The following is a 19,859-nucleotide window of genomic DNA, read 5'->3' on the forward strand; positions in this document are numbered from 1 at the left end:
TTCGTGTAAAGAGGATTAAGGATAATGTGTAGAAAAATTATGACGTGAAAATATCATTGTTGAAAGCTAAGTCCTAGGTCCATAGATAATATAAGGCCTTGTTCTTTATGATAATTGAGAACAAAAGTCAAAGCAAGGTTTGGTTAAACGAATGGACGATATCAGTTTAATGACTTGCGTTGGTTTTGTTAAATGTTCAGCATAAATTTTATGCATGAGAATTAAACTTGAGAGCTTGTAATTATTTTAAACAAAATTAAACTGAAGATTAAAAAAAAAATTAACTACATATACATTGGTTTTAATATCCAGTGCCTCGATCAGCTTGAAGTTTGAATCTAGTGTAACAACACAAGTCTTATCATACGTTTATTTTTTGACAAAAGTCTTACCCTACTAGGTAAGAATAAAAGAATGGAACATTGATTAACACTTTGTAAAATCTAGTTTAACAACACCGATTGAAATTTAAAAGGATGGCACAGTGTGGAAAAAAATTGTGCAAATGGTGCAATAAATTAGTCACTCATAAACGAGTGAAAGAATTTTGGCACAAGTGAAAGCGACATATGTCGAATTTTGCAAATACTGTGATGTCAATGGTAGGAAAGACTATTGACATGATTTTGAAAATTAATGAACCAAATTCAATTTTTTATCAGTGAAGGAATCAAATTAAACCAATTAAAAGTTAAAAAACCAAAAAAAAATAGTTTAACTTATATACCATTCACGGGCTTATTGATTTTATGATATATGTGGTTCACTTAAGTCTTTTAGTCTTATTTTTAAGGTGTAGTAATTTAGTTCAACAGAGAATATATTTTGAAAGAAGCATTTTTTTACTTTAAATGAAAAAAGTTTTACATCATGCCTTTTTGTTCATACATGTGATGTTTTTACTTAAAAAAACTAATAGCAATTTTTTTTTGGTGAGCCCAAAGCTTGAATAAACTAATAAATAAAATTATGATTAATATTTTTTGTTGGTGAGTGCAAAACTTGGATTTTAGCTATCTTAACCTTAAAGTTATTTTATATACTTTTGTTCTCAAAGGTATGGTGTGGAACGATACTAAAGTGCCCACATACTCATCAAGTTTTCACAAATAAATATGTATAGTCAGCATCGTTTAGGGGTTCATTTCTCTCCCCTTTAAATGTATTTTTGTGAGTTTTTATTAAATCTAAATCCAATTATTTTCTAACTTTAAATGGCGTTAAGAAAATCTGAACTTTTGTCCAAAAATAAGTAAGAATTTTTTGTTCATCAATTTAACTTATTGAAGCATTTGGGCCGTTGGAACCCACTTTGGGTCATTAACTGGACCAAGTAATAAGTCAATAACAAGATAACTAAATAATTTCTCTCTGATAATTACTGTAAAAGTATAATAAAATAACAATGAAAAAAACACTTAAAATAAAGCGCCCACTATAGGACTCAAACCCACAATCATATGGTCAGGAGTCTTGCATTCTACCAAATAAATGGACTTATTGTTATATTTTATCTGGATTGATATATAAGTAAAAAATTATTTTATATATTAAATTTAAATAGAAATAAATTTAAATAATTATATTTCTATTTAATAATATCATTCTCAAAATATATTTTATTTAATTATTATTTTATTTTCAAAAATTCTATTTTATTCATGATATTAAATTTTAATAAAAAATATTTTAAAAATAATCTTAATTTTTACTTGAGATTAATAAAATTAAATTACCTAAACTAACTTTTTTTTACGGTATGAGTCCAGAGGGGAGTATGTTAGAACAGGATAATATATATTGTAAATTTCAGAATTTCATGCCTCTAATGATTACTAAAATTAAAATGATTATACGTATTCAGATAGGTAAATTGAAGAAACTCCACATTGCATTGCTCCTTGCCTCCTTTTGTGTCCTTGAACCTTGACCCAGGACATTAATAATATGGATATCTGAATTCATGTAGAAATTAACATAATATTTGAACCACATTATTTATATCCATAATTCATGGATTTTTTTTTTCGATAACGAAAACACTTCCTTTTACTTGTTTGCTTGCAGTTTAAGTATAAATTCTTATTTTTCAAGTTCATAATTATTATCTTAATATTTCATAATAATAAAAGATTTTTATTAGAATTTATTATTTTTTCAGTTATTCAACATTGTGTTATGTTGATTTATCGTTTATTTTTATTTGCAACTATTTTCTTTATGAACCTTCAACAAATGTTTATTATCAATCAGCCTTTTATTCTTCTAAATTTGTTCATTGACTCTTAACATATAAACTTCAAAGCATGATTATATAACACATTAAAAGTATATGTCCCATATGATTAGTGTCATTTACCTATTCGGCAAATAATTGCACCATGCATGTTTTTCTCTTTCTAAACCTCTTTTGACGTTATTTATTATTTCAAAAATCTATATCTTGTAATAGGTAATAAAGTCTATGACGTAGAATCCGTTATGTTTGACTACTGATTACTGTGCGTGGAAAAAAAGAAATTGTATACGTGAATGCCCAATTATTAAAAATCGACAGAAGTTAAAGTGGTGCAGTAATTAATAGGTGTGCAGAATCGGTTTTTTAAATTGTTTAGTTTGTAAAATTGATTTTAAATAAATAGTTAAAGTTTTTTTCTAAACGGGTATGACACTTTTTATTGTGTAGTTCTGTTTAGTTTTATATTGGTTTTTGGTTTATAATGATTTTTCTGTCCATCTCTACAAATAAGTATATGCAAGTTTGAGTTTAATTGTCATGTCTAAACTCCACAAATTGTCATTCTGAATTGTTTTTTTTGGAAGACGACATATTGCAAATTGTAAGGATCAGTTTGGCAGACACTTTTGACTCTGGCCTTTGACTATGCTGTATGAATTGAGGCCATTTTATTTATTTTTCTCATTGTAGCTTTTGAGACTTTAACGAGAATTTTTTTACAAGTATAACTGAGTAAAGTGTTGCAGGTAATTTTGGAGCCATTTTCTCTCGTTGCTGCTTTTAAATGTATTGATTTGTTGAGCTTTCCATTATAGATTAATATTAGAATTGACAAGGATTGAGTTTAACCTTAATGGGAGAGGATAAATTGTCCAAGTCGTTAAGAAAGGAATGCTATGTTTTTTTTAACAAAGAAAGAAATACTTTAATTTTTTGTATAAATCATATATGTCTTGTAGAAGATAATTTTGTTTGAATTGACTAAACCTATTATTATAGGTAGTAAAGTTTTCACTCTTAATATATAATATAATTATATATTCAGGATTTAAACTTAAAATTATAAGATAAGTTAGAATAATTTTTTGTCAGCTGTTTTATGTGTATAATAATTAAAAAAAATTATAACCTACATGTATTTTTCATAAATTCTATTCATGTTAGATAAAATTATTATGAATTAATGATAAAAAATTTTCTTTAAATATTTAACACAATTATATATCATAACTAAAGCTCAAGACTAAGACACTAATTATAAGTATAATTGACCATCTACAAAAGACACAACAATCTTTTTTTAAAAAAATAAAATAAAAGACACAACAATAGGATTAAATAGATTTCTGGGAGATTAAAATTGGAAATAAACAAGTCTCACCCAATTCAAAAACCAAATAAAATAACAACCTTCAAGGTTTTTCTTTAAATTTTCACTTTTAGCCCTTAAACAAAAAATTTAATTAGTTTTAGTCCTTAATTTTTTTCTCTTAATATTTTTTGTTTTTGCTTAGAAGTATCATCGTTAAGTGATGTTATAATAATCGTCATCAATCAATTGAATTGTCATGCCATCAATTAGTTTAACGTGACATCAATATTTAATTTTAATTTTTTGATAAATTATATTTTTAATCTCACACATTTTTCTGAAATTTACTTTTACTTTCAATTCCTCAACATCTTTTAACTAATCTTAACCCATTATCTTCTCTGAAATTTACTTTTAGTCTTTTAATAATTTTTTAGATAAATCTTTCTCAACTATGCTGCTCATTATTTTTAAACTCTTTCATCAAATATTATTATTAAATAATGATGTGACTTTTCATGTGATTATTATTTTAATCTGACAATTACGCAATAAAATATTTGCTAGTTCGAGATATTTTACTCAGATAAAAAATTTGTAGCACCTTAAAATCATTTTAAAAAAACTATTTATACAGGTAAAATGATTAAAAATAAAATCTTTTAACAAGAAATAGAAACACCCAAAGAGTGAGCCAAAATTTCAAATTGAGGCCATTGCTTGTAGAGTTGCATGGTTGAACTAGTTAGAGCTGTTTCGTGACGATAACGAAGAGAAAGGATAGGATTTTATGGATATATAATTGGCCACAATTGAACATTGAAGTTATCAATAAGGTTTGAGGTATCCAAGTTGAAGAAAGTTTGATGATGAGAAGAGTGGGTTTTATTGAACTTGTTGAGCATACTAGGGAGTTGTGTTGAATATGATGTGCATCCTAACAAAGAGACATTGAGGTTGAAGAGATATTTTGCGTTATTTTCAACACCTCGTGGGGATGTGGGCTCTATGAGTCACCATCTGCTTTTGAGCGTACCAGCAAGATCAAGTGGGAAGAACCAAATTTGGGTTACATGATCACATTACCTAGCAAGTGGCAAGTTTGAGGGATCTATATTTAGGAGAAGAGAAGGTAATAAAGTGGATGAAAATAAGAAAAACAAATACAATGAATGAATAGAAATAAGTGAGAGATAGAATGAATTTTATGGGTATTTGATTTGAGAGAAATGGAAAAGAAATAAGGTTATAAAAAAAAAGAGAGAGAGAGAAATTCAATACTCAATATAACTAAAAAAAAATTCTCACATATAATAGGAGTGAAATAGAGAAGTATTATATGAAAAATAGTACATTTCCCCTTTATCTTATATATGAAATTATACCTGTGAATTTTGTTTTATTTTTTTATATATTTAAAAATTAAAATAACATGAAATTAATTTTTTTTAAAAGTACATTTTAAATTAATTAGTTAATTAAAGGGTGAAAAAAAATTCAAATGAAATAAAATAAACCACTTCATTCTGTTGTTTTGTATCCCTAAACCAAATTCTACCTTAATTGAGTATTGAAATGAAAAACATCATACTAAGCGTTGTGATAAACATGTCTCATTATATTCCCTCCTTATTCTTTATTTCCTTCAAAGGATGGACTTTGAGTGACGAGTCTAGACTCACAATTATATAAATAATTAGCAAAATAAAGAATCAAATTAGAAGATAAAGACATCTAGTAGCACGAATAAAACTCGAATAATATTCTTAAAAATATCGATATATGTTTATCAAGTTTATTTTACTGAAGTTGTGTAAGCATTTTATATCAATTTTTTTATATATAATACATAGAATTATATTATTCAACATAATTTGATTTCTATTTGTCGTTAGTATAAAAAAAATTACATTATCAATAAATCATAAACTATGAGTATGACTTTTATACTTTGTTTTATTTGGAAAAGAAGAAAAAATGAAAGAAAACGAGTAAAAAGAGATGACTTTAAAGTTGTTTAGTACGGGAAAAAGGATAAAAGTTTTCTTTCATCTTATTTTTTAATTGTGTAAAAGATAGAATATATATATATATATTAATAAAATAAATTATAAAAGCAACTTTCTCTTCATTTTGTTCAAAATTGGTGGATTATAAACATAGTGGGCTTCATTTACGTTTTTAATTTGGGTTTCTTTCTTTCTTGACACTTTGTCAAATGGTGGAATGATTTGTTTTTAACTTTATTTTGCCTTTATTTTTTCTCTTTCTATAATTCTAAACGAACAAAAACTTATGGCAATGATGATTTGTTATTAGATAAAAGTATGGAAATCCTTTACACTATTATATAGACTATTTATTCTATTACACATTAAAAAATAAAGAAAAATCAAATTAATCTAAAAGTTACTCCTGATAATAAAATAATATATTTCCTTCAATAAAATTGGCACTTTTGCTAAGACTAGGCATTTGGCAACCCTTTTCTAAACTAAGAATTTATTATTTATTTTGATAAACTTTTTAGAGTAGGAAATAAAATTGCATGCGAGAGGACGAGAACGAGGACCGCGACGCCGTTCACCGACATTTAATTGCAAGTATAGTTTTGTAGTGGCGGAGGTAGAACATAGGTACCGCTAGCCCCGCTACATGACGAATTTACCCTTCAATTATTACAAAATGACAAACCTCGTGTCCGAAAAACTGGTCCATTTGTTCAAACAAAGTCGTCAACGCTAACTACGATAGTCGTCGAATAGTAAATTGCAATGATAAGATCAATTTGATTTATACTCTCTCCATCTCAGTTATTATAATTATAATTAAAAAATTAGTTTATATATATCTCTTTTAATATTAACTATAAAAAATTAAATTTATAAATAAATTAATAATAATAATATAAAATTAGTTTTATAAGATTATTATTATTTTTTATCTATTTATTATATTTTTCTTGATTTGTGCATAGTACCTTAAAATAATTATTTTGGGATGGATAAAATATATAAGCGTTGAATTCAAATTGTATCGTTAGACTTTTCTTGGTTAAATATTCGTGAGCATTATTATTGGAACCTTATGCTATTATATTGATTTTTTTTTTAAAAGTAAATAGTTAATTATAACTCAGGTGTGGCGTTTTGATCGTGCGTAAGTAACCATTTTCACATCAAATTGTTAGGTAGACGTAGAAGCATCTTTATATTGTTAAGATTGATATCTTATGTCAACAAGTGGGACCGATCTAGTTTTATCTATTTTCAAATTATGATTGTCTTATGTTCACTTCCAAATGATTCAATCTAAATTTTGGTAGTAAAGATACAAATAAACTCATCTCCACTTATCCCACATTTATCCCTAAATTGAATGCAATAAATCTAGAACTAAACTAATTTCATGATAATTTTTTTAAGAAAAAACATGTGATTGGATGAGATACTTTCTCTCTTTAGAATTAAACTGTTATAATATGTGAATGTCTCCTACCAATATATTTGTTTTTCGTTTAAAGCTCTGTTAATTGCCAATGAAACCATTTGTCTAATTCACGTTCAACTATTGGAAAGTGTGTGAACGCTAAAACAAGCACACACTTATTATTTTTATTTGCAAGTTAATCCTTGTCCCTGATAGAGTATAATACTTTGTTAGGAGCCCTTGTTGATCAAAATGTTCTAATGGTCTTATTAATCAAAATACTCAATTCTAGCCCATCAATTGTGTTAGTGTGAGAGTTCGAAAGAGCTTCACGTCCTTCAAACCGAAAAAACATTGAGTGAAAACTAAAATCCTCTTCATATTCAGATGTATAGATACAAGAAATTGATATTTGCAAAGGGATTGGTTGTGAGCTGATGGTGGGGAATAAAGAGGGGCCGAAATATAATTTTCAAAAGCATCTTTACTCTGCAATCTCAATCATTGTTTTAGATACATAATATATACATAATTTTAGTTTTTTTATGCACCGGTAAACAAAAGATATTCTTATAAATTATAAGAAACTTTTTTTTTATCTTTCATGTTTCTATATGAAGTATCAATCTATAATGATTGTCTTCCGTGAAATATGGTCTTGTCCCGATTGATTCCTTTTTACTGCTTTGATTTCATTTATATACACTTTCTATTTTTCTTCAATATAGATTTATAGATAAATAATATTTTTTTTTTCTATGAACAATGTAGCCATTTAATTTAGAAACGTGGAGATCTTAGTTTTTTTGTTAGATGCAGACAGTTATATATAAAAGTTGTCACTCGTCTCATATTGTTTTCAAGTCATAAAGCACTTTGCTCCTATACAACAATTTTTCATGAACACAATTATATTGTATTCAAGTCATTGTACTGGAACTATATTAATATTAATATAGCCTGAGTTTTCCTTTTTAACTTTTCGAGTTAATATTAACATTAAACTTGAAATTATAGCTTATTGTTAGTGGGTTAATGTAACATTTGATATATTTACGGTGTTCTAATAATCACTTCTCATTTTCTTTTATATTTTACATCTTATTACTTATTTTACTTGTCAAGATATACGGTCACTTGTTAAAATATGTATTTATTTTTCTTTTCTTTTAAAATTTATGCTTTAAATTTTTTTTTAATGTAATCTAATAATTTTAATATAATTTAAATTGTTTTATTTTAAAAAAATTAAAATATGACCCACCACTTCACCCATAAGTAGGATGGACCAAGGTGTCTAGTCTATCCTAATTAAGCAAGTCAGTCTCTCCCACTTCATTTTTTCTTATCAAAGATGGAATGAACCGGTAACATAAAAGTTAATTTATTAATTTATAAGTATTTGATAAAATTAACTATTAAAATAATTGTTAAAATAGTTGTATGGTGTAAAAAATAATAAAATTATATTTTATTTAAAAAATATAATCATAAAATTTGACAAATATATTAAGAATAAAAAGAAAATAAAACATAAAAAATTAGAACATTTTATGTTACTTCAAGTAACATCTAAAAAATGTTGAAAGTATTAAAAAAATTATTTATTAAATAGTCAAACAATTTTTTTAATTAATAAAAAAATTAACAACAAACTGAAATATATTGTGAAGCATAACTTAAAGGATCAAGAATAAGGAAGTAAGATCAATTTGCTTGAAAAGCTCACTTATAAGCTTGGTGTATATTTTATATTGATTTGAATGAAATATAGCAAAATTCGTGCTCGTATTAGTTGTCACGTAATTTGTTTTCATAGCACGTAAAGCTTGAGGTATGGATTGCGGAACTGCCATATCATGCTTTATGCCTTTATCTAGATATGAAAGCCATATTGACATGTTAATGTAGATATGAAGGATTTATAAAATTCAGGTTGAAGAAAGAAGGCGAAAATGGTGAGTTTGAATTATTTTTTTTCCACTAATAAATGAATCATTAATATTGGGCTATAAAAAAAGAGAGTTTATTTAGTCTTGATTTGGTGTGGGTAAGAAAACATCATTCATGAGGAAATTTGTAAAAAATAGTGTGGATTTCAACTTTTTTTTTTCTATTTTAATCTAAACACACCCATGTAATACATAAATTCCATTTCACATTTTTTACTTTTGGCATGGTTGAAAAAGGGAACAAAGGTGCATAGTCATAGAGGTACACGTGCATGCCCCACCCATGGCCCTATTGATATTGATAGATTGCGAAAGAGACACACAATTTAATTTCCCATTTTATCTTGTTATGGGCATTCAAAACCGCCACTGTCCACAAACGTGGCCTATAAATGGAGCTCAGTGATGTGATCAGTGACATTATTATCTCTTCTCTTCACAAAAACAAAGTAACAGTGTCACTCTTCACTCTTCACTCTTCACTCATTCACTCACTGTGTTGTGAGTTGTGTGAGCACCAACATGGTGTCTCTGACTCCGTTATGTTTCTTTTTTACCGTGTTGATCGCTGGGGGGTCAGTGATCCGGTGTGCCGCGGGTGCAGATGCGGCCGCGGAGCCCGAAACGGTGCGTTTTGACACCGGGGGTTTGAGCAGAGAGACTTTTCCGAAAGGCTTCTTATTCGGAACGGCGACGTCTGCGTACCAAGTGGAGGGTATGGCCCACAAAGACGGTCGCGGCCCAAGCATTTGGGACCTCTTCATCAAAAAACCCGGTTCGTCAACATTCTCTGTTCAATTATTTTATTTTTTAATTATTAATTTTTATGTTCAATTTCAGTTATTTCATTATTGATCTTAACGCGTGACGTCACTTCAACATTACACGATTTTATAAAATAGGAGATTAAATTTATAAATTAAATTAATAAAAGATGAAATTTAAAAGATAAACGGGAGGACAAAAATACAAGTTCACCAAAATAAAATAACGCATTTCGTGCCTTGTCCTGATTGTGAGAAAAGACGTTAATTTCGCGATCTTGCTGTGCTGTGTTGGAGCATTCACTTCTTACACGTACGGCTTTTCTGGTGAAAAGCAAGATGCGAATGCGATGAGATGAGACACTTTCCGTTTCAGTACTTTCCAAACTAGTTAGTTTTCCATAAAATACCTTTTTCTTTTCGCTTGTTGAAAGAGATTAATTGTTGAATAAATGCATTTGTAATTTTGCATAGGAAATTTCTGCTTTATATATAATGAAAACATTATATTTTAGAAAATATAATAAGAAGATTCAAAGAAAAATATGAAGCTAAACAATTGATGTAATATAAAGAGTTTAATTTTAATGTTTTGTCAATGTAAAAAATCTTGTATTATCAATCAATTTATACCAAATATAATTTTAAGGTAATTATTATAAAATTTAATATACTTATTATATATATATATAGAGAGAGAGAGAGAGATTTCTGTAGTGAACGTAAAAATGTTATCTGTGCATGTATGTTTACTTGTATAAAAAAAAAAATGTTATACAAATTATAAACATGTTATTAAATAATTATTCATTTATAACAGATCTCTCTCATGTACCATAGAAGTTTTGATAAACTAAAAAAAAATAGCCATTTTTGTTACACCCATAGCTTAATGTTGAGCTTAAATTAGTTTTTTTTAATATGAAATATTGCTTGTTTCAATACAAAACAGGGATTGTTGCAAATAATGGCACGGGAGAAGTTTCTGTTGATCAGTACCATCGCTACAAAGTAAGTGGTTTTGATTTTTGAAATATGAAGGTTTGTTTAATATTCGCTCTTTGGAGATTTTTAACATACTGATTTCTTTTCAATAACTACATGAAGTTGAATTTTAAAACTAAAAAAAAAAGTTGAATTTTATATCAGAACTGAAAACTGTAGTAAAATGTATCTATGAATGTTCACATTTCCAATATATCTCAATTTCGTCTATCATGTTCATAAATTTTAATGATCCAATTAATAAAAAAGATTAATAAATTCAAAAACTAGTATATAGTTCTTTTTCAATTGGACCCCAATCTGTGAAAATATCTTCTATTTTACAGCTTTAAACATTGTCGGCCCAAGTTAACATGTCTTACCTACCAGTCACTCGTTTTTTCTCAGAACTATGTGGGCTTCTTTTGTCCCCACAAAAAAGTACCTAAAACGAATATCTTGCACCTTAAAATTTTACATTTTAATTTTTTTACATCTTAATTTTCGCGAAAACTTCTCACATTTTCCTATTTTTCTCTTTCTTTGTCTTATCCATCATGCCTGTATTGTGTTCACTACACTTTTTTTTTTATATATATTTTTCACTTACATTATTTGTCAAGTTTATTATTTTCTTTTCTGTAAAAAATTCTTTTTTTGTAAAGTTTTAGACTGAAAATTAAGAGTGTCAATTAAAGTCAGATAAAGTACATTTTTTTATATTGTAAATGTTCATTATGTATTGTGATTGAATTGTACCTCTTGTTCTTCTCTGCTGGAATAAAACTATGTGAGCTAAAGTATGTTTAATTTGACAGGAAGATATAGATCTCATGGCCAGCTTGAATTTTGATGCCTACCGGTTCTCAATCTCGTGGTCCAGAATTTTTCCAAGTAATTTAACAGTATTTGTTTTACATATTTGGTCATAATAACTTGATCAAATTGCTAATTTCCCTTAATAACTGAGTTTCACCACTACTGCAGATGGAACTGGCCAAGTAAATTGGAAAGGTGTAGCATACTACAATAGGCTGATCAATTACTTGCTAGAAAAAGGTAACTTACATTGTAGCATGCATAAAATTTGAAATGTAGTGTTAATAACTTATTGTTATTGTTCATTTGTTCCTCATTGATTGTGTGAAACTATTGCAGGTATTACTCCATATGCAAATCTCTACCATTATGATCTTCCTTTAGCACTTGAGGAGAGGTACAACGGATTATTGAGCCGGCAAGTTGTGTAAGTACCAATATATATACAAGAGCAAAAATGGATTATTGATCTTTTGAATACATGTTTTCTCATAGATTAATATTTGAAGTTTGAAGTATATGTTAGCATGCTTACAATGCAATTCTGCATAACTAATGTGAATGCTTAAATTGTACAGGAATGATTTTGCAGATTATGCAGAATTTTGTTTCAAGACTTTTGGAGATAGAGTTAAGAATTGGATGACGTTTAATGAACCTCGTGTGGTGGCTGCTCTTGGCTATGATAATGGTTTCTTTGCCCCTGGAAGATGCTCAAAAGAATATGGGAATTGTACAGCTGGCAACTCAGGCACTGAGCCTTACATTGTTGCCCACAATTTGATATTGTCACATGCAGCTGCTGTTCAAAGATACCGAGAGAAGTATCAAGTAATATTTGTATATCTAGTCCTTTTGTGTAATGGACTTACTTAAGATGCTAAAATATTCTTATGTGGTGATGAATGTGCTTGTTTTTTAGGAAAAGCAAAAGGGAAGGATTGGGATCCTCTTGGATTTTGTTTGGTATGAGCCTCTTACAAGATCAAAGGCCGACAATTTAGCAGCTCAAAGAGCCAGAGACTTTCATGTTGGATGGTAAACATCTTTAACATTTGTTTTTAAGAAAATAGTATATGCACTGACTGTACACAGGATTTTTACACTTTCAACCAATCACAAATCACAATATATGATAAGTTTGTTTACTTACAATGACTAGTTTAAAAATCATAATTAGCATAATTTCTAATTAGTTGACAGTGTAAAAATTGTTATAGTGCATAAAAATTAATTTCTTTGTTTATTGTGATCCTATATTGCATGTTCAAGTATTTATCTATGAATGTGAATTTTCCCGTGAAAGACTTTCACACACTTGATAACAATAATAGTGCTAAAATTGACCAGGTTCATTCATCCCCTTGTTTATGGAGAGTATCCAACAACCATTCAAAATATTGTTGGGAATAGACTCCCCAAATTCACTAGTGAAGAAGTTAAAATCGTGAAGGGTTCAATAGATTTTGTTGGAATCAACCAATATACTACGTACTACATGTATGATCCTCATCAAGCAAAACCTAAAGTCCCAGGCTATCAAATGGACTGGAATGCAGGATTTGCTTGTAAGACAACGCTTTCTTTAACCATTATTGATTAAAATATTTTCTATACATTTCCATAACTCACTCTCTTTTGGTTTGGTTTATATGAACATTGAAGATGCAAAGAACGGAGTGCCTATTGGTCCAAGGGTAAGTTTTAACTTAGTGACAGATATTCATTTTAAAGATACAAGTGCACCAACCATGCATTGACTAATTTTTAAGTTGAATTTTTACAGGCTTATTCTTATTGGCTTTACAACGTACCATGGGGCATGTACAAATCATTGATGTACATAAAGGAACGTTATGGAAACCCAACTGTGTTCTTATCCGAAAATGGTAACATTATATATCAATTTCTTGCTTTTTCCTTTTTTTGGCTTGGTGATTCTGTTGTTTCAATGTCATGTGACATATTTTATGACATGTAGGCATGGATGATCCGGGTAACGTGACTCTTCCCAAGGGTTTGCATGACACCACAAGGATAAACTATTACAAAGGCTATTTGACTCAACTAAAGAAGGCAGTTGATGATGGAGCTAATGTGGTTGGATACTTTGCATGGTCATTGCTGGATAACTTTGAATGGAGGTTGGGTTACACATCAAGGTTTGGCATTGTCTATGTTGATTTCAAAACCCTCAAGAGATACCCTAAGATGTCAGCATACTGGTTCAAGCAACTCATTGCCAAAAAGAAGTACTAATAGCTGGGCTGAACATCTACTTTCTAAGCTTCTAGTTGCTTCAGATAATCATGTTTTAGTGGTTTTGGTTGAGTTAAAAGTAGTTCTGTAACTGTAATCATGTGACTTGATTAATGCAAGTCTTAGAATAAAATGATCTTTTATGGCAACAATTTACTTTTTCTGATAGTACCATACTGTTCAATGTTTTTGCTTATTTATATAATTTTCCTTTAAAATATGCCTTGATATGCTAATTAATTAGAAAATTAAAATAAGACTCCGATTAAAAAAAAAATCTTATTTGGATAGATAAAATAGCTGAAAATTAGACTCGATAAACTTTAACTCTAGTAATGTGAAGTCTATCCCTACTAAGCAGTATTCAGTTGATAAGCTGTATAAATTAAGTGGCCGAAACAATGACGAACGGTTGGTTTCATCTCAGAATTGCTGGCCAAAGAAGTTGTCATGATAAAAATAATCTAAAATTGCATCTATGAATGATTTTTTTTTTTGCTGGATAAAAGTTTAAGTGAATTGCATATTAGGAGCTCATCAGGATGAGGATAAATTGTTTATGAATGATATTTTGAAATTGAATGTAAAATAATTATTTTTTTATAAGTAAAATTACTTTTTTAAACGGCTAAAAACAGAAGAATATTAATATAGATGGGTACGAGAGATACTGTGCATCGAAACTTACATAGTTAAGTAAAGTTGCACAGCAACACCAATAACGTAAAATTACTTTGAAGCATAAATATGGAAGTGTTTAAATATTTTGCTAATCGCATCTGAAATATTCTATTCACCTGAATTAAAAACTTTTACTTCTTCCAGATCAATTTTTTTTACAGACCCTCTAGGTCAATTCTACTAACTACAAACCCCAATAAATAAGTAGACTACAGCTGTTTTTTATTTTACGTTAGAGCAAACATTACAATGTCAAAGCGTCTGCTAGATGCTAATTGCTTAAAAAAGGATTGTAATTAATTTAAAATAAATTCTAAGCGGTATCTTCAGTACACTTCACGACTTATAATAAAAATATTTTTATTGAAAGATGAAAAATTACACTATCCATAATTTTTTATAAATTTTTTATAATTTTTACAATAATATTTATTATTTTTTTTAATTTTTTAACTAATATCCTTAAGTTACTAGACAACAAGATCCTTAATTTAAGAATCATATCTAATGTAATTTCTAATAACAATGTTATCAAAATTAAATTCAAAATTGCTGCCACAAAAAATATGGACATGTACATATTTGGTGATTACACTCTAGAAAAGAAACTCAAAAGAGTTATGTTGTTACTCCCCGTTTTCTTGCTGTTGCTTCTCTTGGATTGCTTATTACTTTCACTTCTTCCTTTCAAATCGGCAATTTTCTTAGTCTGATCAGAATTTATACTTTCGGGGGATTCCACAGCCATGCATGGAATATCAGATTTTTCTACTTCAGTCACTCCTGAAAACAGTTCATCAGTGGCTTCAACTTTATCTGAGCAAAAGTTCTGAAATTTCCTTTTCCTTGAGAGATTCTCAGACCCCTTTTCTTCAAAGTCATCTGGAGACATGCATAAGTCGGTATATCCCATGTTGCTGGCAAAAGAAACTTTTTGTACAGTGTCCTTTGTCTGATATGTTCCCTCATTTTTTCTTATCCTGAATGGATTGTTGTCAGGAAACTTCAAAGGAGTGAAATCAGATATAATAGTCTTTTCCTCTGTTCCATTATTTCCCAATGGCATGATTAGTTTATGAAGTGCTAATGCTTCATTGGAATACTTATCTTTATCTGAAAGCCTTGCCACTGCAGAGAAAGAAAGTGTTTATGACATGCTAAATGCTAATAACTAAAAAGTATAAACCATGCTAGCAAAAATATGCATATACTTAGCAACGTATTTACAAAAGTTGTAAACATCTCCAATTTATATCACTTGCCTGCATTACTTTCTCTGGTGTAATGAGAGGTGATGATTGAAAAGCTACTCCCCTGTCTAGATGGTGCAGGAACTTCAGCTTTCCGGACTTGATCAATGCTTTGGAGATCAATGGGCTGTAGAGGAAATCTAGAACATTCAGACTTATCAAAGGCTTTCTTAGTTGACGGATTCAAGTTTCCTTCAGCTATTGCTGTGACTATTGATGGAGGAATTTCTCTAATTGCATTTGGACTTGGTCAAGGAAAAATGATGTTCAACAAGCATGCATGTTAAAATTCACCATATATTCTCTTAGATGTGCTAAAAAGCTATATAGCATGGTGGAATACATTCAGAATTCTCAGCTAAATATTTGTACAAATCCAAGTAACTTCCAAAATGATACCAGACAGCAATATCAGTAACAAGCAGGAAAAAAATGCTGGATGGACAAGTTGAGAAAAATGAAGACATGATAAAGGATACGGTCCCAAGAAATCAAATTTTCCATCAAGTGACCCAAGAAAATTTTCTGGAAGAGGATTCATGTGCTTGAGCTCTTTAGAATTGACATCATATCTACATAGATATTCCAGAAGTAAATATAGTCATTCCTGAAAATTAGCAAATAATCGTACTAAAATTAAGAAATAGTTATAGTATTGGCACATTTGAGCATGCTCAAAAACCGCAACAGCCTCTTGAAAGGATTTGGCATAATCTTCAGGCATTTGGTCACCTTTCTCGATCTTAAGAACAGACAAGATCTGTTAAAGAACTGATATATTAGTCATAATGAAACTGAATATGAACCTTAATTCAGCTATCTCTATGAGGCTATATCACTAACCACTTTAACTAGTCACAGTAGCAGCAGAAAACAAGTATTGGTTACTGTTATATAGCATCCAATGAACACAAATTCCAATTGAGTAATGAAATATGCATTTGTCTTGTTCTCATTTTCCAAAACAAGATATATAAATGAATAGTCACAACATTTATGTCAGGTGGAATATATAACTTTATGGTTTCATACAGTAGTGTAGAACCAATTACGTATCTAAAAAGAAGCTTGAAAATGCAGCTTTTTACCAAGTGTCAAGAGCCTCTCACAGTTGCATCTCAGTAAATCAGGTTGAAAACCTATGTGGAAATAGCCATTTAATGTTTTCTTGTATACATCATCAGTGGAAGTACTATGAGAAAAGATGATCCTGTAATCTCTTTGGTTTAATGATGAATTCAGGATAGACATTTGAAAATTTGGATACTTGGCAATTGGCATGAAGAGAAAGGGATATATCCTTCTATGAAGCAAATAGAAAATGTAAGGAACAATGAAAACATTTCATATGAGCAATCCAATTGAGATGTCCTCATGATCATATCAAGACAGTACTAATAGGGGACAGAAGAGCTTCTAAAATTCTAAAGTACTTTGTCTCTATAGATTTCTTTTCAAATTCCTTTAACAAGCAATCAACCCTAATGTTTTTTAGCAGATGAGAACAAACTTACACGATCTAGGTTCCGATACTTGGAAACTAAAGCATGAGCTCGAGCAATACCAATTCCAGGAACAGATGGAAGAAAATCACAGCCAGCTAAGACGCACATACCTGGAGAGGGGGAAACCAAAAGCACTTTTTAGCCTTTCATAAACCTAGAAGCATGAGATTTCTTTTCTCTGACAAGGATATCAAAGATCTCTTTGGAAATTAGTAGAACTCCTGAATTTATCCTAAATTACTAGTCATCTCAGGTTAATGTATCCAACAGGTCAAAGCACACAGATTCAGAAAAAGGTCTTTCTTTTAGGCAAGTTCCTAGTTTATTTTCTTTCTTTATTTCCTGTTTGATAAGACATTTATGTATCAAGAGCTCTAGAGATATATAGCAGTTATATGAAGGCACATCCATGTATGCTCATCATAGGTTACAGGGCAACCTTGATCATTTCAAGAAATGCGCATGTGAGCACATACTACTGAAATCCACAAACAACAAAATTTACCTGTGAGGAGTTTCATATTGAAACTCCGAAATGAAGGTCTACCAGACTCAGCAGAAAACACTTTCTCTAACTCAATTCTTTCACCATTCCCATGACGGTCCATCTTAAAAATAATCTGTTCAAAACCACTGCGAATTATAATCCAAAATGCATGACTTCTATGAAACTGAATAGTGAAACAGTAAATAAATCAAGATATCAAAAAAGCAGTAAACCTCCATGCACAATATCACAGTATTGGAGGAGTTCTTACAGCTGGACAGCCATATGCTATTAGATCACTATCTTCTGTGATCACCGCTGCAACTCCACCATTTTCTACTCCAAGCTGAGACATGTACGCTAACTGAGCATCTGCTTCATATGGAGCTACAACAAACTCAATCTTCTCTGATTTTAGGGTCTGCAAGGTAATTAGATGATGGAATTACCCTAGAGTGTAGATTAACTAAAGATCATTGTTCTGGAGTAGCAATAGTATTCCACAAAGTTTGTGATAAGGGGAAAGGGGGTATGGTGGGGGTATTTTCAGTACTACCACTCACAACTCACAAGCTTGTACAACAGAAATGTTTACAGCATACCTGAATTAGCTTATGTGCCATAACGGGAGTAATACTCACTGCTCTCTGCACACAAAAGAAAACCTTGAATTGTTTTGCCTCATCGGCATAAACATTAGCATATAGGAAAATGAAAGACAAAAATATTTCGTTATAATAATGATAAATGACAAATATGTAGACGCAGTTTCTTGGGTGTTTTTGGTGTTATTCTCCAATAAAAAATTGGTGTTTTAACTTGATAACCCGCATAATAAGTGTTTACTTTAAAGGTCAGCATAGGTTCCAGAGGTATTAGAGAACAGCACCAAAAGCACATAAAGAATTACATCTAAGTTTTGTCCTTAGATTAATTGCTAGCAGTGTACATTGCTTAATTTTTCATTTTTTTTTCCACTTCCAACAAACCAAGACTACTCCAATAAAACTCTACAATCATCTGATTAAGACAGCATGCAGTAACATGTTAAAGACAAATCCTTGTAGTAATCAGCAATGTCCTCCAAAAAGACCACTTTTTTTTTCAAATCTGAGAAATGCTACTACCTGGAAGAGCTCTGAAGCTGCACCAACATTCCCTTCTTTGAGCTTCGCCATTGCCAATTCACGATTAGCCCTTCTTTTCCTAAAACAATCAAATCACGCACTGAGAAACAAGATTCACTTCATCAAAAGGACAAGTACTAGGAGTAAAAAAAGATCGAAAATTTGATTTAAAGCCTGAGATTTATTTTAAAAAAAAAAACATGCCTGTTTCTCTCTTCCTCAGTTGCGGCCTTGCAAGGAACATTGCAACCATCAAAAACAACAACTGGAGTTATTTTATAGAAGCGAAGCAAGTTCACTCTATGCATAAAATAGTCAATGTACCGCAACTTCCTTTCACTATTAGAATCCAGACAAAGCTCCATACTACACGAATAAGCTGAAAAATCAAAATGCCAACTTCAACTTCTCACCATTAGTTACCCCAAAATTGAAAACCATTCACAGTACATAACTCATTACTCACCCCCTTTGTGAAGCCATGAATACGCATCAATACCCACCTGCAGATTTTGCAAAGTGAGCGAAAACGAACACACCCCAGATAAAATCTTGCGGAAAAATCGAAACTTGGAATAATGGGGTTGATTCTTACGCGTTTTCCAGCGTACTTCTTGATGTGGACAGGTTCAATGTAAGGTTTCATGAACCTCAGAAGATCCTTGATGCCCATTTGCGATGTCCTAGGTTTTCTGATTCTTTCTGGGTTTTGTTTTGGGTTTATTCCATTTTTCTTTTTATTGGATTCGGAAATTTTAATGTTTTTGTGTACATAGTAAATAGGGAGGCAGAAAATGGCGGGAAGAGCGTCAAGCGGCGAAAGAAAAACGAGGTGACGAGGAAAACTATGATAGTGTTACATGTCAGTGACGGGAGTTTGTGTACAGTCCAATGAGAAATGCTCATAGTGGCTGTGAAGACGTGTTGGAGACTGATTGGTTGTTTATAGAGGATTATTACGTCATTTCAATGAAAATGTTTACCGGGAAAGAGTTTGAATTGTGAAAGACCTGCTTGGCAGTGAACTTATAATTATTAAAATTAAAAAAAT

The 19,859-nt window shown here is 30.1% G+C and overlaps 2 protein-coding genes across 2 annotated transcripts; one reads left to right on the forward strand and one right to left on the reverse strand.

The window, feature by feature from the left end:
• Positions 1-9,302: 9,302 nt before the first annotated feature.
• On the forward strand, positions 9,303-13,907 carry LOC100814740 (beta-glucosidase 44). The gene is made up of 11 exons (XM_003528920.4): positions 9,303-9,707; positions 10,649-10,707; positions 11,499-11,574; positions 11,668-11,739; positions 11,839-11,926; positions 12,078-12,330; positions 12,422-12,537; positions 12,850-13,067; positions 13,165-13,196; positions 13,286-13,388; positions 13,481-13,907. The coding sequence occupies exons 1-11, from the start codon at positions 9,455-9,457 to the stop codon at positions 13,756-13,758; spliced, it is 1,548 nt and encodes a 515-aa protein (XP_003528968.1). The 5' UTR covers positions 9,303-9,454; the 3' UTR covers positions 13,759-13,907.
• A 1,058-nt stretch (positions 13,908-14,965) lies between these two features.
• On the reverse strand, positions 14,966-19,616 carry LOC100817932 (exonuclease 1). Its single transcript, XM_003530004.5, has 12 exons — positions 19,404-19,616; positions 19,275-19,311; positions 19,013-19,187; positions 18,809-18,887; positions 18,284-18,328; positions 17,953-18,102; positions 17,700-17,814; positions 17,204-17,304; positions 16,352-16,449; positions 16,169-16,261; positions 15,702-15,919; positions 14,966-15,567 (listed from the first exon to the last, which is right to left on the reverse strand). Exons 1-12 carry the CDS (start codon positions 19,479-19,481, stop codon positions 15,029-15,031), a joined length of 1,728 nt encoding a protein of 575 aa, XP_003530052.1. The 5' UTR covers positions 19,482-19,616; the 3' UTR covers positions 14,966-15,028.
• Positions 19,617-19,859: the final 243 nt, after the last annotated feature.

This window comes from Glycine max, chromosome 7 (assembly GCF_000004515.6).
Source record: "Glycine max cultivar Williams 82 chromosome 7, Glycine_max_v4.0, whole genome shotgun sequence".
Taxonomy (NCBI): domain Eukaryota; kingdom Viridiplantae; phylum Streptophyta; class Magnoliopsida; order Fabales; family Fabaceae; genus Glycine; species Glycine max.